General features: G+C 43.2%; 1 protein-coding gene across 1 annotated transcript in view; it reads left to right on the top strand.

Annotated features, from left to right (window-relative positions):
• Dmrt1 (doublesex and mab-3 related transcription factor 1) overlaps positions 1-23,284 on the top strand; it is a 98,787-nt gene that overhangs the window by 17,884 nt on the left and 57,619 nt on the right. The window contains exon 3 of the mRNA XM_074052644.1: positions 21,148-21,431. Within this exon, the coding sequence (XP_073908745.1) occupies positions 21,148-21,431 (284 nt within the window). The remainder of the gene's footprint in view (positions 1-21,147; positions 21,432-23,284) is intronic.

The raw sequence follows: 23,284 nt of genomic DNA, 5'->3' as shown, positions 1-23,284 counted from the left end.
TGTATTAATATATTAACATTTTCTCATTCTGTAAATTCAGCTATGCCATGGGTTTTTTGTCATCCTTATAGTTCTAAAGTAATCTGTACCATCACATTTAGGAAAGAATTTATTTTATAAGGCAGGCATCATCCTGGATGTCACATACACGTGTAAAGAACTTCCCTTAGCAGTATTCTGTACTTACTTTGCCTTTCTGACTCTGCTTTCATTGTCTAGACTACAATGTCTAAAAACCAAAACAAAGTAGGTAGAATTAACTACTCACAGTGAAGGCGAACCGCTGGGGGGCTGGGGGAGGATCTCTAGCATACTTAGCACGTGCAAGGCCCTTGTTCAGTCCCCAGACAAGAAAAGAAGAAAAGCAATGTCTGATTCTTCATGTCATTGTAAGACATTTCCAGTGTTGGAATCAAATGCCTGGGAGTTAATGCAGACTCCAGCTACTATCCTCTTGTGCCTGGCACCTTTCTAAACTGCAGCTGGCCCCTTTGGGCAGCATAGTGGCTCATGTTCTCACCCTCCTGCTATTGTGGGTTATTGTGGATGGCCACCAAAAGAATATATGCAAATTGCTATTTGTAAATTGTGGAGTATGATGTAAAGGAAAAATACTAGAAGTTAGCATCATTTGTATCAACAGCTGTTCTTTGAGCACAGCTAAGAGACTCTATGATACTGTTAGTGATGGTTGAGACTTTTCAAGAAGTCATTATTCAGAGGACAGTGTCCACTTTTGGTTGTTTTTGTTTTTTTAAAGATGGGGTCTTGCTGTATTACCCAGTCTGGTCTCAAACTCCTGGGCTCAAGCTTTCTGCCTCAGTTCCCCAAGTGGCTGATACTACACATATGTGCCACCGTGCCCGGCTCTAGTGTCAGGTTTTCATTACGGGCAGAACAGTGTATTATCTTATTAATACCACAGTCTTTGCCTCTTCCTCCCTTTTAAATGATGATGTTGTGCAATAAAGACCACGCTGAATTCCTAGCCAGAAGTCGATGGCAAGGATTTCCAAAATGTGGTGAAGACACTGGCATTTTTCATTTATAATTTTGCGTGTGCCAGGCCTGTTCCTCCCTTTGGAATAGTGTGCCTTTTTAAAAATAAAGAGCTTTTTGTTTTTTGTGCCTGTGCAGTTGCTCACAGTAGTGGTCTCCAGTGAATTCCTCACTAAAGTCACCCCTAGATTACTTTTGCTGTAAACTGTAATGATTTGCCTCTGGCCGTATTTCTCCCAAGGTCTCCTATCTGGGTAGCTTGGAGGGCTACTCCTCCCTCTCATGTTCTCTTTGATCTTTTATAATTGGCTTAAAACTCTCCATAGTTAATCTGCAGTGACTTTGTTTCTCCTCCCTATTTTTGCTTTTTCAGCCGCTGAGAATTTAATAACATTTCTTATTTTCTAGTATTTTTATGGTGTCATATATTCTGTGGCACTGGTGAGTCTTTTTTCCTTGTCTACCCATTTTAGTTCATACTGCAGGCTTGCATTGTTGTCTGTGTTTCATTTGTAATAAACAAAATCTCACGGTCTGTGGACGTGGTGACTTCCTAGTTACGGCTGGATTTGCTTGTTAGATAGTAATGTGAGGGAACGAGCTGAACAAACAGCTGAGCACCATGTTCATACCAGGAAAATTTGAATGATGACTGAATTTGTTACAAGAGCTTTTCTTGCAAGTTGTCCTTTCTGGGGCAAATTACTGAGACTGGTCATCATTAAGAAAGAGCAGCTGTTAAGTCTTCTGTGGTTGACTTTTTGGTGACTTGGGTGACTCCTTCCTGTGACCACATCCATGATAATATTTCTCCTATGCTCAGCCCCACAGATCTGAGATCCTTCTACCCACAGCACTGAAGTCTCTTCTCTGGTGGTCTGCTTTTCTGACTCCCGCCTGGCTCAGGAATGGACCCAGGGGAGTATCAAGGCTCTGCCTATTTTGTTGTTTAGTCTCAAGACCCCAAATTTCTCATCTTTTCTTGACTTTTTGAGCCTTTTTTTGGGGGGGGGGGTGCCTGGGATCTAACCCAGGATCTTCGCTAGGTAAGCCCTCTACCACTATGCTACATCCCAGCCTCTCTCTCTCTTTCTCTCTCTTTTTGGTGGTACTGAGGCTAGAACTCAGGACCTCGTGCTTGTTAGGTAGGTGGTCTGCCATTGAGCCACACCTTCGGCCATATCCCTACGCTCTTTAAGGCTTTTTTAACTGGAGTCCATGGTGGGCTTCAGGGGGTCTCTGAACTCTTAAGTCTGCATTTCTCTTAGAAGTTCTGTCCGCATTTTTATCTGGTTCTTCAAGGGGTCTGTGACCTAAGAAGTAATCAGAACTGCTGTTCTTAAGTCTTTCCCCAAAAACTCCATTTCTCGTCTTGTATTTCCTGCTTCTCTGCCTACCTGTTTGCCTTTTATTGTCTATTTCTGTGTAAGTAAAAGGTGCAAATTCTATTACTTAGGGTACTTTTTAAAAGAACAGCTTTATTGAAGTGTAATTTACATACCATAAAATTGACCCTCTTAAAGTTTTGTTCAATGTATTCACGGACTTGTGCAAACATCATTTAATTCTAAAGTGTTTTTACACACCTCCCCCCACATCCATACTCCTTAGCAGCTCCTTTTCCCCATTTCTTTAGTCCCCCAGCCTCTGGCAACCACCGCCATCCTTGCTGTCATGGTAGGCTTGCCACTCAGGACATTTCACATGAATGGAATCATACAATATGCCATCTTTTGTGTTTGGCTTTTTACCCTTACCCTGATGCTTTCAAGGCTCACTCCTGTCAAATCATACATCCATACTTCAATGATTTTATTTTATTATCTATTAGTATTCCATTATATGAATGGACCTACAGTTACTTACTCATTAGTTAATGGAGAACATTCATACGCAGATTGTTGTGTGAATGTTCATTTTCTTCTCTTGAGTAGAAAATGTAGGAGTGGATTTGCCAGGTCACATGATGTCAGGCAGCCCCATTTTACATTCCCAGCAGCAGTGGAAAGGAGGACTCCAAGTTCTTCACTTCAATAACATTTCTTCTATTTATATAGATTTCATTTGTCTTTTTAAAAATTTATTTAGTAGCGTATTATAGTGGTACCAGAGGCACATTGTGACATTTCCAAAAGGGCTGACAATATATCTTAGATTCACTCCCTCTATCTTTCTTCATCTCCCTCCCTTCTTAGAGCAGTTTCAGCAGGTCTCATTTTTCCATCTTCATACATGATTACATACTATTTTCATCATATTCACCCTCCTGCGCCCTTTCTTATGCCCTCCCACATCCCTCTGGTGCCAATCTCCCAGGCAGGAATTATTTTACCTTCCTGTCCTTCATTGAAAAAAAAAAAAGACATTTTTGTTTGCTTATGATGGTCATACAGGGAATTTCATTGTGACGTTTACATATATATAGGTATGTATTAAACCCCAAATTGGTCTATCCCCTCTATTATTCTTTCTATCTTAGTCCCTTTCTTATGGTGATTTCAACAAGTTTGAATGTTCCGTATCCATATTGTATAGAAAGCACATCAACCATGTTCACCTTCTTTTACCCTCCCCCTCTCATTAGTGCCCTCCCCTTTGCGTGGCCTGTTTTACATTCTTGTTCTTCACTGTTTAGTTGTCTGTTTGTTGTTCACTGGGATAATTGCCTTGGTATTTTTCCTGTAAATGTACTGTCACTGTATTGCTTAAGTCAATGTCACCCCTCGACACTGCTCTTCCACACCTTTTCCCCACATCCTGTGTCATCCATCAGTTTTCAGTGTGGTTCATTCTGTCTTGCTCATACACAGATGTGACATATTTTGCTATTGTTAGGAAATAATAGCCATGCCAATGGCAGTGAGTGATATTACATTGCTTTGGTCTGTGTTTTGCTCATAGCTGATGATGTGACCATCTTAAGTGCTCATTGGCCACTTGGATACCTCCTTTGAAGAAACATCTATTCAAATCCTTTGCCCGTTTTTAACTTGGCTTATTTTTGTCTTGTTGTTGTTGAGTTTTTAAATACAATTTTATATGCCCTTTCGGTTCTTAGGTATGGTTAGGTGTGGGGAGGGAGGAATGGCTTTAGGTTCTGTGCTAGGAACGTTAACATAAGGTAACTCATTTAGGCAAATGGAGTGCATGAAATGAAGGAAGCCCGTTATCTTAGCTGTGGAAACGGTGGAAAAGGTGAAAGACTTGGGGGGGTTAGTAAATGAAGGATGACTTTCTAATGCCTTTTATTTATTTATTTTCTGGTGGTACTGGGGCTTGAACTCAGGGATTAACACTTGCTGGTCCTCTTCCACCTGAGCCACACCCCCAGCCCTTTTTTCTCTAGGTACTTTGGAGATAGGTTCTTGTTTCTTTCTGCCCAGGCTGGTCTGGACCATGACCCCCCTGTTACAGGCTTCCTGCAATAGCTGGGATGACAGACCTGCCTCTACCATCCCCAGCTCTGGTCTGTTGAGCTGGGGTCTCATGAAGTCCCCCATCCTGTCCTGTCATTTGTCATTGTGCCACCTCACCCTCCCTCTCCTGGCCTAAATCTCTATTTTTCTGGTCTCAGCTTCCCAAGTAGCTAGGGTTGCAGGCTTTAGCCACCTTACCTGACTCTAATGCCTGTTAAATATTGTCCTTTTAGAGGTTAAGGTCAACGATGGCCTACAGAGACTAGACATTGCACAGATTTGGAAGCAAGGAAAGGAAAAGAATGGGAGATAAGTTGCTTTTGGTACTCCCCCAAAAGTAATTCGATTATTGGGGGGAATGAAATACAGAGGGCATTTTCAGCCTCAAGGTGGAAAATGCCTAAAAGCTTTCAAGGAAATGAATTATTCTTACATGGTGTGGTACCACGTATTTTATATTTGTAAACATTAATGAAGAAACAAATTTAAAATGCATTCCTCCTGGCTCGAGTTTGACCTTGGTTTGGTACCCTCTCTCTTTGACTAGAGAATAGCAGCTCACTTCTCCTTGAGTTTTGATCAGATCCGAAGGCAATGACAAACTGGCAATGACAATGGGTAAGACAAACTGAGTGAGTCTAGAAGTCTTTCCCCATCTCAGGTTCTGTTAAGTGATTCTGTTTTCTGTTTGAAAGTTCTGTAAGTTTTGATGAGTTTATGGGAACACAGTGTGATTTGAATAGTTCTCAGAAAGATCATAGAATCTACATCAATTTTTTTATAGTTAAGGCATTATATATGGATCCCTGGGAGTACTGGAATTTGAACTCAGGGTTTCAAACTTTCTAGGCAAGTGCTCTGCCACTTGAGCCATGCCTCCATACTTTCTTGCTTTAGTTATTTTTCATAGTGTCTCACTTTTTTTTTTTTTTTTTTTGCTCTGGCTGGCTTGAGACTGAGCTCTTCTTACCTGAGATCCTCCTAATCTACATCAATTTTTTTATAGTTAAGGCATTATATATGGATCCCTGGGAGTACTGGAATTTGAACTCAGGGTTTCAAACTTTCTAGGCAAGTGCTCTGCCACTTGAGCCATGCCTCCATACTTTCTTGCTTTAGTTATTTTTCATAGTGTCTCACTTTTTTTTTTTTTTTTTTTGCTCTGGCTGGCTTGAGACTGAGCTCTTCTTACCTGAGATCCTCCTACCTATGCTTACCTCCTAGCTGGGATAACAGGTGTGCACTGTCACACCTGGGTTGAAATGGATCCTTGACCGGCCTCCAACCACAATCTTCCTGATGTCCACCTCCTGAGTACCTGTGGTTACAGGCATGAGCCACCTGCCTGGCTTTAGGTGGGTCTGTTTCCATTTCTAGGTCTAGTTCTTGATTTGCTCGTGCTTTGAGGCCATTTTCAGTCTTTCTTTTTTTATTTTTAACATTTTTGGTAAGTCTTTTCATCTATTTTTTAAAATTTATTTTGTGCTGAGGATGGAACTCAGGACCTCATGCTACACAGCAGCTGCACTACTGAGCTATATCTGCAGCCCTGTGAGTTTTTTTTTAATTACATACAATCTGAATACACACAGTGTACATGAGACTCATTAAAGCTTTAAATACATGTCTGTAGTTCTAAATCATGTGTTCTTACTAGTAGCGGTGACTTCCCATAAGCTGTTCCCCACAACCGAAAGGGCTATGGTGCCTTTAAAGAATTTGAGCCAGGTAGCATCCTTTGCTTTGAATCTTTTTTTTCCCTTTTTTCATTTTTATTAGCATGTATTCATTATACAGGGGGATTCATTGTGCCAATGCTGAATAGCCTTACATTGTACGTTGATTATCTCGCCTCCTCCATCTCCCCTCTCCCCACCTGAAGGAATTGCAAGAGGTTTCATTATTCTGTTTCATATATGAATGTGAAGCCCATTATCCATATTCCCTCACCTTCATCCCTCCATTCACCCTCCCCGTCCCCCACACGCTCTACCTATTTCATAGTCCCGTCTTTCATTTGCTACTCCAAAGTCAGTGTTCAGAGGGGTCCCTCGAAGTATCACAGCTGTGAAAATGCTGTGATACTTCAGCACACATTCCCGTCCATCACACAAGGAACTTCTTTCTGGGCTGTCTGTGTGTCTTGACTTCCCTTTCTCCCGTTCTTGGGATGTCCCATAATATTTTATTTTTGTAGTCCTTTGTGAAAACCAACATCATAATCTTAAAACCTGTGCGGGTAGGAGTATGTGTTCTTTTCCAGGTCATGACCCTTGCCTCGCAGCTAATGAAAAACAAAACGTAACACAGCACTTGATTCTCCTCTTCCAGCTGGGATTGCTTCTGTTGAGAAGAAGCCGGTATTGTTTCTTATCCAAGGTGGACTAAACCTTGAGTCTCCCGGACGCTTAGCCGTTGACGCAGTTGGGTTGATACCAGGTGCTGCCCACAGACTTGGCAAACTGTGCCACAGATAGGGCTCCCTTTGTGCCTGGGCCTGATGGCTTAGAGTTTGTGTCCTCCTCCGACACAGGCTGTAGCCCCTGCCAGAGTCCACTTGGGGCCTGGGTCTACCACCAAGTAGTGCTCGGTAATTGTAAGCTTGTGAGATTGGATTGCTGAAAGCGAATGTCAGGTTTCCAGTGCCCAGGTGTATGAAACCTGTGCTGTGCATGAAGACAGGTGTGATGCAGGTGACTAGTTGGTGGCCAGTTACAAGGCTGTTTGTCATGTTCCTTATTTCCTTGTTTCCGTGATAGTTTATTGGACAGACCCAGGTTGGCTCTTAGAAATCATTTCTTTCAGTTAAGATTTGATCATCTTTTCCACTAAGATTTTGGTCAGGGTAGAAGGACACTTGCCAAGAAATCATGAAGCTCTGTGTTCGATCCCCAACGCCACAAAAAAAAAAAAAAAAAAAAAGAAGAGAGAGAGAGAGAAGAAAGAAAGAAAGAGGAGAACGATTTTTGCTTGATGTTGTGGCATACTTGGAGGTTGAGGCAGGAGGATTGCTTGAGTCCAGGAGTTCAACACCAGCCCGGGCAACACAGTCAGATCCAAAACAAAAGCAAGGGGTGAGGATGTAGCTCAGTGGTGGAGTGCTTGCCATCATGTGCAAAGTCCAGGGTTCAATCCCCAGTACTGAAACACACCGAAGCAGCAAAGAGGTATTGAAGTGTAAGTGTGTGTGTGTGTGTGTGTGTGTGTGTGTGTGTACACATTACAAACTGCCAGAGCTTTCAGGACCTTTAACTGCTGGAAAATGGATGCCTCTGCTTGGAGAAAGGGACAGAGAGCCACTGTCAGGGCTTTGGGCCCAGTTGGCCCTAGGATTGAATCTTGAGAAGGCCCTAACCATCCAGTCTGAATTGGGAGCTTGAGAATCCTCTTGGCTACCATGTCACACCTCAGTGTCCATGCTCAGCAATTAGGAGTCACTCAACACCCTTCAGGAAGCTTAGCAACCAGCTTACCGGCCAGTGTGCACTGGCCACACCACAGCATGGTGGATGAGTGCCAGAGATCCTCCACTGTGGCATGTGTGTCACTAGACTTGACACTTGAACTTGAAGTGTGTTAAAATGGAATAAAATCACTTCCAAGGCTTCCTTTTTGCCCTGTTCTATGAAAAGCTATTAGATTTCTTTGTGGTTTGCCTAAGACGATTTGATGAAAATGAAAGAATGGATAAGTTTTTATTGAAAGAGGCAACTGTTTTTCATTTGAGAGAATTATTACCAAGGAAGGAAAAGCAGAAGAAAACACATTGGGGAGCCAAACAAAGATTGGGTTGCCTCATTCCCACAGCGAACACTCATTTGGATTTTTTCTGAATTCCTTCATAGCTTAGAGGCACATCCTTCACCTGCAGGGTGCAGCCGGCCTTCTGAAGGAGGCGACAGAAGAGGAGAAAAAGAAATGCCAATGATAGCTAAGCATTTGGCCCCCATGGGTACAGCTGGCAACCCCCACTCCTGTGTCCTTTCCCTGCTACTGTTAAGCAGTGGGCTAAATATGAAGATATACTCTGGGATGTGGCGCTAGATACCAGTTCTCAAATATTTTAAATTCACACAAAATCCCCAAATCTCATTTTAATCAGTAACTTCATAATTCCTCTTCCCTCTCAATAAAACAAAACCAAAAACAGGGAGCGTCTGTATTGAGTTTAATATTTAAAGTTTCTATCTTCCCTTCCCTTCCCTATCTCTACCTTTCCTCAGTGGCTATCTTTAAAAATTGCCTTACAACTAAACAGCAAATTCAAAGAAAAGGGCGTATCAAGGGCTCCAGATAACTCCCTGTTGGGGTTACCAGCTCCCACATAATGGAGAGTTGATCATACTTTATTTTCCCTCTATTTGAGAGGAGGTAAAACCATGGAGGTGGAAAAATACATCTGAGCGAGGTCTGAGGTATTCCAGGTTGCAGTTAGTGTGCCTGGAACATGCACCTGTAATCTAATGTAGACTTTGGAGTACGCTGTTACAGTCCTAAAGGTCAGAAATGCTTCTTTCACAAATTTGGCAAGATGGAGCAGTTAGCTATAACTGTAAGCCTGGAGGTCACAGACCAAGCTAGGAGAAATAATTATGCATGGTAATGGGCAATTACAGATAATGGCCTTCTGGGGGTGGCAGAAAATGCACCTCCCCACAGGCTTGGCTGGAGTGAACATTGAATAGCACATTAACTTTATAGCAAGCTAAAAGTTCAGCCCTGGGACTGCAGCATACTGTCCCCCATCCCCAGACCAAATAAATAAAATCTCTGACTTAGGGGAAGCCCTGAGGTGGCCACACTTCTCAAAAGCAGAACTGGAGAAGGGAGGGGATGGAACAGGGAGGGACAGGGTTTTGGAAAGAGGGAGAATGGTGGGCGCTCTCCACCTGGATGGATTTGCCTCACTGAGTGCAGGCGGTTCCTGGCTTCTAGGAGCGCACAGTAAGCGGTTGTTGCTTTCCTGGCACCAGGTTTGGGTTTGACGTTTAAAATAGCCCTGTCGTGATTGCCTTGTGGGAGAAACATACCGTTCCCGCGTCTCCTGATTGTGGCTTAGGGAGTGACACCACACCGACTGCATTCAAGGCTACTGTCTGACCTCCGAGAAAACCGGCAGTGGAGGATTCTGCTCCTTTCCAAGTCCACTTGCATCTGGGAAGCCCTGCCAGGTGCAGCTCAGCCCTTCTGCAGTCCCCTACCAATGAGCACTTGGAGCAGGGTGACTTGCCTCAGGGTTGTTTGGTGACTCTCTTGCCTGATGGCAGACAGTGTTATCACTGTGCCGAGGTCTGGATGACAGTAATGGCTCCCATTTACAGAGCACTTCCCAAGGGTCAGAGCCTAAATACTTGCTTGACATGTGTTCTCTCTCATATTCTTCAGATAAAGTTATCCCCATGTTACGAATAGGTGCTGGGACAGGCAGAAGTCAAGTGATCTGCCCTGTGGTCCCAGGATAGTAGATTCCAGGTCTGATTAAGCAGTTTGACCTAGGAGCTGATACTCTACCCTGAGGCTTTGCTACCTGCCGTGACTGTAGTCACTGTAATGATTCAGCTTAAGAGATGAAGTCAGACATGCTTGGTGAGGACTTTATTGCTCAGAGAGCCAGCTCAGAATGAGACACGGGGCTCCACCTGCCCTGAAATCAGTCGTCCTGGAAAGAGAAGAGCCTGTAAGACAGAAGTTCGCAAACTTCAGTTGCAGGACCAGTTACAGTCTTGGGAATTACTGAGCACCTCAAGAGCTTTCGTTTATATGGGTCCTGTCTGTTGATACCATACTAGAAACTCAAATTGGGAAATTAAAAAATATTTTCTTAAAATTAATAATAATAACACGTTAGGTTAGCATAAGTAAAATAGCTTAATGAAAAATAACTCCGTCTTTCCAAAACAAAAAAAATGGTGTTAAGAGCAGTGCTGTGTGACATTTTTGCATATCTTCTCTATGTTGGGTTAGTAGGATGCAGCCGGGTTTGCACAGCTGCTACTTCAGGCTGCTGTTGGGATTTGTAAAGACATGACAAAACATCAGCTTCACAAAGATAAATCTTTGGAAATGGGAGAAAAGTATTTTAATAGCCTTTTCAAATGATGTGACTATCCTTTGATTTTAGACCAAAACTTGACAAATGGTCATTTTTTTTGTTGTTGTTCTTGTTTTGTTTTTCATTTTCTGAGACAGGTTCTCATTATGTATAGTCCAGACTGGCCTTGAACTCTCAATCTTTCTGTCTCAGTCTCCCAAGTGCTGTGATTATAGGCATGTACCACTATGTCTGACTTTGATAATTTCCTAATGATTACTTGTATCATAGAGGCTGAGACCACGTTAATGAACTTTTTGTAACTGTTTAATCAAAATCTATTGGTGTGTCTTGCACTTTGAATGGATCTTTAATCTGTATGTGACTTTGTAACATCATTGCATTGGAATATATTATTTCATTGAATTAGGCAGATTGTCCAACAATGACACATTTCATTACCAAACATCAGGAAATCCCATCCATTAATGTCACTATTGATCTAGTCAGAGAAGTCTTTAAGTTGGGAGACTGTCCACACAGTTGTGGACAATATTTCTCATAATTTTAACTTTTACTTGAAAACTCAAATTTTGATAATAAATACTGTGAGCTGTTTTCTTAAAAGTGACAGGCTCACTTTGCTCATTTTCAAGGAAATCTCTGCAGTCACCTGAGACTGACAACCAGTCTTTCAAGGTTGTGGTGTTCCTTTTGAAAAACAAGGCAGTGAGTTGTGAATTTAGCTTTTCAGTTGCATGTAGGCCTTTTTTGAGACAGCCTTACCCTGTGGTTGAGGGAAGTAGAAATGCTGTGAGTCCTTCCAGATGAGTCACACAGAGTTAAGAAGATGTGTTTGCTAGACACCAGTGACTCACACCTATAATCCTAGCTCTAGGGAGGCAGAGATCAGGAAGATTGTGGTTCGAGGCCAGCTCTGGCAAATAGTTTGCGACCCTATCTCAAAAATACCTAACACAAAAGAGGGTTGGTGGAATGGCTCAAATGATAAAGTGCCTGCTTAGCAAGCATGAGGCCCCGAGTTCAAACCCCAGTACTGCTCTCCAAAAAATAAAAATAAAAGACATCTCCCATCTTGTTGGGGATGTAGCTCAGCAGTGGAGTCTTGCCTAGCATACTTAAAACTTGGGTTCAATCCCTTGCACCCCAAGAAAAAAAGAAAACTAAATAACCAAAAAAAAAAAAAAAAAACCCAAACAACCATGTGTGTACTTGAAGGTGGAGAGCTAATGAAGTTACGAGATTTCCTGCTTTGAGGGCATCTCCAGCAAACTTGACATAAAATTAAAAAAATTTATTGTTTTACTTCATAGCCATAAGGAATACAGTAACCATTTGTACTGTAGGATGGGATACCTTGGGTGGTACTAAGGCATCAGTAGTTTTCCTGACCTTCCCTCTGTACCATCAGTATAAATAGCTAACATTTACTGCCCAACTCCCATGTGTCCTATTTGACAACGGCAAATAACGTGGGTCCTTGGAAGGCAGTTGTGGGCAGGAGCCTCCAGCCACATTTAGACAACTGCTGGGGTGGATGTAAGAGTGTGACCTTGACATTAGACCCTGGCCTGTACTGGGATTAACACAGGTCTCCACCTGTGGCTCCTGTACTCACCTAGGGTGTGGATTGGCTTTGTTGCCTGGGTGCCATCCTGAGCATCTCATGTCAGGGTCTGGGGCATGGTCTGGTCACAGCGAGCTTCACCCCATCCCAATTCTCCTGTATGGCCTAGATTGAGAGCAGCTAAGTTAGAGGTAGGTTCTGGAGCATTCTTTGGGGAACCTTCCAGTTCTTTTCAGGAACTGGATACATTCTTGATATGACAACTTGAAACGTTTGGCAGGACAAAGACCTGATTGAAAACTGGCAGTATTAAATTGAACTGGGTAAAATCTTGAGTTGAGTAAAAGCCATGTGAAGCCATATGAAGTATGACTCAGGGTTTTGTTTGTGTTTTGGCAGTACTGGGTTTGAATTGAGAGCTTCACGCTTGCTAGACAGGTGTGCTACTACTTGAGCCACACCTCTAGACCTATAACTCAGTGTTTTCTCTCTTCACTTTTAAGGAGGGCCCGACTTCTCACTCCAGATCCCCCTCTGGGACCTGCAGGAACAAAGGCAGACACCTAAAACCTTATTTTTAAAAAGAGAATTGTGGAAAGGAGATCTAAACCCTAAATCTATGTGGGACTGGCCCTGAGCAATGTGTTCCCCTGAGGCCTCTGTCCAGTGCCCTTCATAACCTAGATAAAAGACCCTGACACATTTTAAGTTCAAAGGAGACGTTTTCTGTGGAGACCTAAATGTGCGTGCACAGTCAGCAGTGATCTTGATTTAAAATTTCCTCAGTATAAGAAACGGGAGAAGGGGTTGTACACAGGATCTCGATAGAGAGGAACTGGCGGGGTCTTCACTGTCTTCTTGTCATCTACTTCTAAACTCAAGCCTTGCCACTGGCCTGTTTGTGGCCTTGTCTGCCTGCCAATCTCCTGGGTGTTGACAGGGTCCCAAACTGTCAACTTTTAATTGATAAGACATTCTGACTTGTCTGAAAGAAAGAAAATCTCCTCTGTGGCAGTGAGTCATTTTCTAGGAGGGTCAGAGAAATGGAATTTTCTCCAACTTGCCTCTCACTGTTGGATTAACAGTTTACCTGGTGACCCCAGGTAGTTCTAAGGCAGAGGCAGAGGAGTGGAAGACAGGAGTCGATTCAGAGAGCAGGAGTCAGGGAAGGGAGAGGCAAAGATCCAGGTACCTGGAGTGGCCTCAGAATTAGCATGCCACCAAGTGTGTGTCTGAGGTACCAATCTTGTTAGGCTAAGTTAAGTTTGCCTTGAGGGAGGGAGATCCTGAATGCTGTATGACTGTGCTCACAGCACACCCAATCTTACCGTGTCATGGGTCCTGTGCCCCACCTGCTCTGATCTGCAGGCTGTTATCCCACACTTTGTTTTTGAGACAGGGTCTCTCTATGTAGCCCAGGCTGGCCTTGAACTCAAAATCTCCCTTCCTCAGCCTCCCTAGTGCTTAGATTACAGGAGTGAATCACTGCGAGGCACACTTCTATTACACTTCTTATGGCCCCAGTTTTTCTTAAGCTCTTTTCTTTTTCCTTAACTTGGAACTCCTTTGTCATTCTTTGCACATCCAGAACCTTCTCTTTCTTAAATTCTGTGAAACCTTGTTTCACCCCCTAAGTTCTTCTTTGCTTGGTTCCTCAGCACAAGAGAGCTTTGAAGTAGGGCTCTGCCTTTGCTTGTTCTTTGCGTTCCTTTTCACCAGTTTTTCCCAACTTGCTGCTCACAGAGAACACAGCTGTTACTCCCAGGGCTCATCTTGAAGCCTATGCCTGTTTTTCTTCTTGGAATTTTTTCCACCTTCCCTTATGTGTCTGATATGTTTGATGTGATGTTGCTCAGCAGTCTCCCAACCTCCTCCTTTCTGTCTCATGTAGATCCCATCCACATAGCCTCCCATCCATCCCACGGTGGTGCCCGTGTGAACCAGGCCTGCCCCTGTCTGTAAAAGACAACATCAAGTTCACTGTCATGAAAACCTTCACCCCCAAGAAGAAAAGAGAACTGACAGATTCCTCCAGGACCAAATTACACTAAAAAACCAAGACCAAAACACCTCTCCTTGGGAAAAAAGGAGAAGTAGACTCTACTATACCCATACCTTGTGCTACACAAGTGACATTAGTAGGGCTCGAGTGGTAGACAGCCTACCTAGCAGGTGCAAGTTCCAAAGCCAACATCAGCAGAACTGATACTTTGAACATCGGTGTGAACTTCTCTCTTCCCTCCACACATGTTTTTGTATTTTCTCATAGCTTTGGACAGTCTTGTGTGAGTGTGTGTGTCCATGTGTCTGTATTTTGGAATCTTCCCATTACTGGTAAGTTCTTTGAGATCAGGAGCTACATCCTTTGTTTCTTAGGGTTCCCAAGAAGCCATCTTTTATGCAGTCAATGCTCAGTAAAGGTTGTGGCCTTAGACATGAATTGTTTTTCCAACAAGCGCAGGTGGAAGATCATGGTCATCTTTATTTATTATCACTGTAATGAGGGAATGGTAGAGAAAAGGAAGTACCACACCTCACTCAGGTCTCTCCAGCCAGCTCTGGGTTATCTCAGAAAACCAATCCATTCCCTTCGCCACAATGCTCACCTTTTCTTCTCCAAATTGCGTGCTTCGAGAGCCCTGAGTCAGCTCCTGTCACGACTGTCATGTATCCCTGCAGGTCCTCTGCCTTGTAGGGGAAGAGAGTCCTGAGGCATTACAGCTCAGTTCCTAAGTGTAAGACATTCCACACTGATTAGTCTGGATGCAGGGTTGGCCTGCAGAGAATATTACAGTAGACAACTGAGAGGTGAGAAGCATTCATGCCAGTGTCATTCTCCAGATTCTATGACACAACTTCCTCAGGTGACATAGTCTTCTTAAAAGACATTAATTTTTCTAAAAAGAAAAATGGGGAAAGCAACTTGGACATTTTCTGTACCTCTGCAGGGCTGCGTACCTATTAGTTGACAGATAATTTTGAGGTCTCAGATTTACTGGTGAACAATTTGGCTTGACTGGCAGCTCCTAAAACTCAGAAGCTGAGTAGGGCAGACAGGTGCCATGCAAGGTAGAAGGTTACAAAGACAAAATATAAGATACACAATAATAGTTTATAGGGAGTGTTGTAAATCACATCTTACAGATTGTAATGCTAAATTTTGGGTTCATTTGTGATCTTTTTTTTTCTTCATTGAGGAAACTAGGGTTTGCTTTTGTCACTGAAGGGTATTTAATTCTAACTGACTATAACGAACTCAAAGTGCAACAACTGTGGGAATCATGACACTGAAGAAGAGAGGGGAAAGCCTTCACTGGCCTTCAGATGAATTACTGGTTAACTACTATTAATATGCCATGGCCTGGAGACCAGCATATAACACTCCAAGATCAATAAGGGTGTTTATCATGTGTGGGTATTGATTTCTCAGGAAGGAATGAATCATATTTCATGCTGCATATGTTAGAGTGAAGAAAAAAAAAGTAGCAGAAAGGTTGTGAAGCCCTGTTGAAGAACTGGGTGTTCAGAGATGTGTGTGCAAAGTCACAGCTGCTAGCATTAGAAACGGCAGGCTGCAGCGGGGCCTAAGGCAGACAGTGGGCTCTGTGAGGGCCTGTGGAGCAAATGTTGTTGGTAATTTCTCCAGACATGTTTTTTTCTAGGTCCTGCTGCTCTTAGCTATTGAATCTAGTCCTGCTGATCTTTCTTCCTTATCTGACAAATTAGGACTATACACTTAAAACTTGCTGGCTGTGGCAGTGGATGCTTGTAATCCCAGCATGTGGGAGGCAGAGGCAGGAGGCATTACAAGTTTGAGGCCAAAGGCTACACAGTGAACTCTAATCTCAAGAAATTAAAAGAAACCAAAAAACCCTAACTTCATGTTTTCCTTTGCATCTTGGCAGAGGATACATAGGTTGTTAATGCTATGAAATCTCACTGGTTAAGAAAGTCACCACGTTCTCTTACATGTGTGCGTGTGCACACACACACACGACTGTTGTTGGGTTGGTTAATATGTTTTGCAGTTCTTAGGAGTTGGAAATCTTACTTTCAGGTTTATCATGAATAAATTGGGATATTTATCTGCCTCACTAACTTGGATGACATCCCAGTGTTGGGGACTTGTGCCCTGATCTGTTCTGTAGCAGAGGCTGATAGGGAACATAGATTGCTTATGTTCTTATCCAGTCAATCTGGGCTAGGAGCTAGCTGTGTGTCCTTCTTAGGCTGGAGCGAGTATTGTATGACCACTCAGCATTGAATAAAGGTCTTAAGGGAAATCGATGGCTTTCCTGGTCCCTGGATGGCTGGTATTAACAGTGTAGCTTGCTTATTTGAAGGGACTTCATAGAACATCAGCCTCAGGCCTTCTACATGGAGCCAGTGTAACATTCCTTTCTTGTTATCTATTTTCTCTTGATACGAACATTATGCTCCAGCCAGGCTCAGCTAGCCATTCTCCCTGGAGCCCCTTTTCTTCCTTCGGGGCCGTGTTGATATTTTCCTCTTCTTTTGACTATTTCCCTGGTGTCTCTAAATCACTTCCATCCCAGCTCACCACTCACAGAGGTCTTGCTGACACCCCACTATGAAGTCACTTGGCAATGTCTTTCTATCCTGTCATCATGGCACTTAGATTATTTCTTTGGAGATTTTTCAGCCTCTGCCTAATTTTCTAAAACAGATTGAAAATTAAGGGGCTAGTGGAGTGGGTAGGTGGGAGAGCATCTGCCTAGAAAGTACAAAGACCCAGGCATGGATTAAGTATCACTGCTAAGATAAAATTTAAGGTCAAGAATAAGTGATTTCTTTATGACCCACTCCTCTGGATTATCCCAAAGCCCTCGAGGGTTAATATAGCTTGACTTTGTAGGGTTGCCCCTAATTAAGTGCCTGGCAAATAGTAAGTGCTTATTATTTGTCAAATGGAATAAGTGCTTGAATAATGAATTAAGTTTTTGTGGTTAGAATAAAAGAAGAAAGTCTGGATGTATGCCAGGAAGTTTGGAACCATTTGGCAAAACACACAGCGTGTAGAGTTTATGAGCTGAGCTCTGTACTGACTTAGATAGAAACCCTACTTATACAGTGGGATTCATTTGTAGGCTCTTATTTGATCAGCAGTCAGGATGGTCACAGTAATGCAGTCAGGGCATCCTGGTGTGTCATCTTTGTAGGGATAAGTTGTGGGTTGGTTGCTGTGAGTCTTTAGCGATCAGTGGATCTGAACTTTTGGAGCAGGTCAGCATTTCCTTAGAGTTTATCAGGGCTCAGATCTCTGGGCCTGCCCTTAAAGGGTCTGGCTTGGTAGGTCTATGTGGGATTCAAGAATTTGCATTTCTACAAGTTCCCAGGCGATGTGGGTGCCACTGATTCAGGGACCACACTGCTAAACCATAGCATCAGACACGTGTTCCTTGGATACTGAGTTCTGCCTTGGGAAGTTTTCATGTGCTTATAGTGTACTCATAAAAGCTGGCAGTCACACAGTTGTGTTTAGCATAGACCAAGAGTTTTAATTTGGAACTTCGAAATACAGAGCCGGACTGGGGGTGTGGCCCAGTGGTAGAGTGTCTGTTTAGCATTGGCTAAGGTCCTGTGTTCTATCTATAACAATGCCAAAAAAATTTAAAATAAAAAGTTGGTGGCTTATAAACAGCGCTTTTAAAAAAAATCTCACTTTTAAGAGTGCTTAATCATTTTATGAGTATAAGTTTGTAGGCAGTACTTTCGCAAAGCTCAAATGCTTTTATTATTTAAACACTGGTGTAAAAACTGAACTTTTCCAATATTGCTCAGTTTGTGATTAAAGCTCAATGGAAGTGGAAAGAGGAAGTAAAATAGAGGTAAGTGTGAAAGTGATGGTGTTGACTAATTACTGGCAGCTCTGACAAAGCAGATTATTGCTTTGACCTGTCCTGGCATTTTATTTGAGGTTTACTGTGCAGGTTATGGAAGCTGTTTTCTTGTTATCTTGAGAGTTATTACTGCCATCATTTTGTTTCTTGATAAACTGAGGCCCGAAGGGAGATTCTGACCAAGGTTGTGCTACAGAGCTGTGTTGTGCCCTAGTCTTACAAGGCTGGAGTCCGTAGGTTTCTCCTTAACTCTTTGCCTGCTGCTGTGTTTTGTTTTCTTTAATGTGAACATTGCTTCTGAAGAGCAGGGCAGGCCCTGTGAAGTCTCCAGTTTTTCCACTGTATGGAAAGTTCTTTTTTTTTTCTTTTGGTGGTACTGGAGTTTGAACTCAAGGCTTCATGCTTGACAGGCAGGTGCTCTGTGGCTGGAGCCACACCTCCAGCCCTCCACTGCACCAACAGGAATACGCATCTAACTTGCCTTTTACGTGTCTAGGGTACAGGAACAAACCACCAATACTTATGACTGAGTGGTAGAACTATGTTATTCATTCCTTCTCTGATTTAGATATCTGTAAAATCTGTCATTTTTGAGAAGTTTGTATTGTTTCTGTAATCAGATAAGCAATAAAGATCCCACATTACAAACGAAGGAATCAGATATGGAAAACCACCAATTATGCCAACAAATTGGTGTTCTAAGTAAGAAAAAGGTCCAGTGGGGAAGTTCAGGAGAAGAAAGGAAAGAAATAGAATAAAACAGGCAATATGATTACAGGATCCTAAGGTAAGTGGACCCCCCATTGTTTCACACAAAAGAGAATCCAGTGCTGACTTTGAAATAAGGCCTTCCAAATGTTTTCTTGTACATTTCACTCACCTTCCAGAGCTGGAGAGTTGACTACGCCTGTCCTTGCATATGTCTTTCTCCTTCCACTCATTCAGCCAGGGGATGCTTTCTGAGCTCCTTCTTTAGGCCACACATTGTTCTGGGAATTTCTCTCCATGGGCCTTCTCTCCCTGCTTTAGGGATGCTTAAACCTTCTGTTTTGAAAATGAAACAAGATCTTATGACTCCCTGGGGTTTCTCTTTCACCTCATTTATTTCAGATGCCACACTATTTGAAAAACCATTATCCATTGATCCCTTCAGCAAATACTCAATGCTCTGGATATGGTGTGTTTAGCACAGGGGTCACAAGAGCCTGGAGGTCAAGGTCAGGAGCTCTTCTGGGTCTGGTGTGCTTAGTATAGGGGACACGAGGGTCTGGAGGTCAGGATCAGGGGGTCCACAGCACTCGTCTATTCCTTGCTTGGTTGCCCCAAACTCTCTCCCTGCATTCTGCTCCTTCCACCATGCCGAAACACGAGGTCCTAAGGACCTGGTCGTCTCTCATTCTTTTCCAGAACTGAGTTTGCTTGTTACCCGAGCAGCAGTTGATACTATAGCCTGTCCCCTTTGTGGTCTGAGATAGATCTGTGTTACCTTTGGCCTCTGATGTTGATGTCTGCGTCTGCCTCTGCTCCCTCCTTCTGTCCCCTGAATGCAGCCGTTGCCCCTTGGTGACACCTGGATCTCAGCTTCCAGTCTCAGAAGCTCCCTCCTCCGGCTCACTCCGTCTCCCTTGGTCCCCCACCTGGGCTCTCTTGTGTCTAGGTTAAGCAGAAGATCCTCCTCCTTCTTTTCGCCACATCTAGGCTCTTTGCTTCCCCACTGCATCTTCATTCTTCTGGTTTGTTGGGCTACAAGCCTCCCATCCCTGGTACTGGCCCCCTTATATTTGCAGTCTTCTATGGTCTCTGCATGAACCACCCTGGGGCTCCCCAGCATGTCTCCCTGCTTCCAGTCCCTCCTCCTGCCCTTATGTTAAGAGTGTCACTTAGACAAACCTCTCACATAGCTCTCCATGTAACCCCCTTGCTCAGGGATCTTCAGCTTTTGTGGTTCCTGCCACAGCCCAGAGAGCCTGAAAACAGCTCCACAAAGACTTCCCTCACCTGGCTCCAGACCACCTTTCAGGACAGACCTGTGTCCCTGTTTTCACTCAGTTCTTCCCAATGGGAAGATGCCCCACCCATCACCCCACAATCCCACTCTGTCCTCACTGTCTTTTTCTCCTCTGCCCTCTCTTTTTCTCTTTTTCCCACTCCTCCTCCTCCTCTTCCACCTGTTCAGTGCTGAAAATCAAATTCAGGGCCTCATGCATCCCAGTCAGTACTCTACCACTGAGCTACACCACCAGTCCTTTTGCTTCTCTTTTAAGGTACAGCTCAGTTACAGTTTTCTGTGAAGGTCTCTAATTGCTTCCTAGTCTGCAAGTCATCATTTCTTCCTCTGAACGTCCATAACAGTTTATAGGCATTCCTGTGATAATGGGAAGTGGTCTGTTTTGTAATCACAAGCCATCTTTCATCCTAGATGGTAGACTTCCCTGCGGGCAGGACAGGGGACACATGGCAGCCATTTCCTGTACCTGGCTCACCCCTTAGAGCATTGTTCACTAAACGTCCATTGGATGGACGACTGAGGCATTCTTTCAATCTTAAGGCTTATGCCAGGGGTTGGCAAGCTACAATCTTTGGGTCAAATCAGTTCTCTTCCCATTTATATGAAAAAAGTTTTATTGCAACATAACTACTCTGCAACATAGACTAGTCCACAAAACCTCAAATAGTTACTAACTGACTTTTTGTTGAACAAGTTTGTCTACCCCTGGTCCATACCATGGTCCAGACTTGTGAAGGATACAGTGTCAGCTATGGAAGGAAATGAAGGAAACAATGTGTGCTTAAGTTCTCAGCCTCTGGCTTTGACTGTCCAATGGATCTATGCAGATGACAGAGTTAGGGTACCTGGATATTTATCTACTTTATTTAAAGTGAATTACAATTTTGTGGTAAGAATGCATAGACAGTTCAACTAGATTTGATCTCTAGTTTCTTAACATTAGGATGGACATTTCTGGGTCGAAATTACACTGTCGGACTGAAATTAAAACTACTGCTAAAATGATTTGGTCTTCTGAGTAAAAATACTCAGCAAGGTCTTTCAGCTGTGCCTCCGGAGTGACCTTAGCACCCTCTCCCATTTTGGCTGCAGAAGCAGGAGATGGCTTTGCCCCTGGCATGTCCAGATGTATTGATGTGCACATATTGAGGAGCAAAATGATTCTCTTGCCAAGGTTTAGAGGGCAAGTTTTGTGGACCTGTATGTTAAAACTGTGTTGTCTTTTTTTTTTTTTTCCCTTTTAGAGGGACGCATGGTCATCCAGGATATTCCTGCTGTCACCAGCAGAGGGCACGTGGAGAACGCACCTGACCTGGTGTCCGACTCCACTTACTACAGCAGCTTTTACCAGCCGTCTCTGTTCCCATATTACAACAATCTGTACAACTACCCGCAGTACTCCATGGCCTTGTCTGCTGATTCCTCTTCTGGGGATGTGGGAAGTCCCCTTGGGGGATCCCCTGTGAAGAACAGCCTTCGGAGCCTTCCAGCACCCTATGTGCCTGGTCAGGCAGGAAACCAGTGGCAGGTATGACAATACCCAGACGTTAACAGAATATGTGAACCATACACACACTCACACACAGGTAAATACACATACTCACACGTGCACACACATGAACCAGGTGCGTGCCTGATTCAGCACACATGCACATACACAGTATGCAAAACATGTAAAGAAGTTTTTGCTCTGCTCATCATAACATTTAACCCCAGAGGTTGGCTGCAGGGAATTGTAAGGAAATAGACATATCTTTGGGTTCATTTTCAAGGTTTACTTTTCTTCTGTTGCATAAATATCTAGGTGGGTAGAATTAGATGCACAAACAGCTTACTGAACGGGGCCCACCTCCTCTGGCCTTGCCTGTCATTGAACAGTTTTAGAAACTGGTAGGTGCAGGCCAGGCGCTGGTGGCTCACGCTTGTAATCCTAGATACTCAGGAGGCATAGATCAGAAAGATCATGGTTTGAAGCCAGCTCAGGCAAATAGTTCTGAAAGACCCTATCTCGAAATTACCCAACACATAAAAGGGCTGGAAGAATGACTCCAATGGTAGAGCATCTACCTACCTCATGCCTAGCAAGCATGAGGCCCTGAGTTCAAATCCTAGTACTGTCAAAAAAAAAAAAAAAAAAGCTAGGTGCAGCCTTCTGGTGGCAGTAATCTTCCTGACAAATTTGCACCTCAGGAAGGTAAAGTGTTATGATCTGCGTATTTGCATGGAAGAAAGGTAAGAAAAGGAACTAGGTCACTGCTGAGCCAGGCTAACTTGGGTGCATTTTGTGCTACGAATGGAGGTTAGTCTTTCATACTGTTATTAAGAGTATGCTGTCAGGAGCTTTTAATGTTTGGAGTAAAACAAGAGCATTTTGCTTTATCAGGGAAAGAGCTTGTCTAGACCTGTTCTGCTTCCTCGGCTATAACTATTTCCACCAGGCTGGTGTGTTAGCAGATTCAAGGCACCAAAAGCACTCAGAGGCTTGATGGCCACAGATGCGTGTGTCCTGGAATGTGTATTCAGGAGAGGTTAGACTCCCACTGCCAGGCTCCAAAAGATGCTCTGACCATGAGGACTGTCCCCAGTGTGGATCCCAGCAGGCTTTATCAGCTGGGATTTGATTCCAAAACAATGCAATGTATATTTGGGAGTCAGTGCAAGTCTTTTGACTTCCTTTTTTTCCCTTTTTCTGTTTCCCCAGATTTATTGAGATATAATTGACAAATAAATTATCTATCTATATATATATATTTAAGTTATATAGTGTGATGATTTGATGTGTGTAAACATTGTGCAACACTTACCACAATCAAGCCAGTTGACGTGCTCATCACCTCCATTTTGTGCGTGTGGTGAGAAAATGAAGATTTGGTCTCTTGGCATTCTTCAAGTATATATCTATTAATTATGATCACTGAGCTGTACATTAGATTTCCAGGACTTACTCATTTTGTAGCTGGACGTTTGTAACCTTTGACCAGCATCTCCCTACTTCCTCCACCCTCCAGCCTCTGGCAACCGCTATTCTACTTTCTCCTCCTGAGAGTTCAGGGTTTTTTTTTTTTTTTTTAGTATTTGAAAAAAAAAGTATGAATGAAAATTTTCCTCTAGGCAATTCTATTTAATTTTGCTTTTTTGTTTTTATGTATGGGGAGGTTGTTAATAATTCAAGTGACCCCTGTTTTGGGTTCTCTTGCTATGTTCAGGAATCTGACTTCTTGAGCATATTAAAATGTCAGCTTTCATCCCTGGAGCTACAAACTTCCTTAACTTTCCTGAATGTTCTTCTTTTGGAATCATACTTTGAAGGGGACTTAAAGTGCATGGGTAGTAGAATTGACAGACATTATACAGCTGTTATAGGCATTAGGGAAATGCAGT

This window comes from Castor canadensis, chromosome 13, assembly GCF_047511655.1.
Source record: "Castor canadensis chromosome 13, mCasCan1.hap1v2, whole genome shotgun sequence".
NCBI classification, from domain to species: domain Eukaryota; kingdom Metazoa; phylum Chordata; class Mammalia; order Rodentia; family Castoridae; genus Castor; species Castor canadensis.
This window is presented reverse-complemented; position numbering and strand designations above follow the sequence as displayed.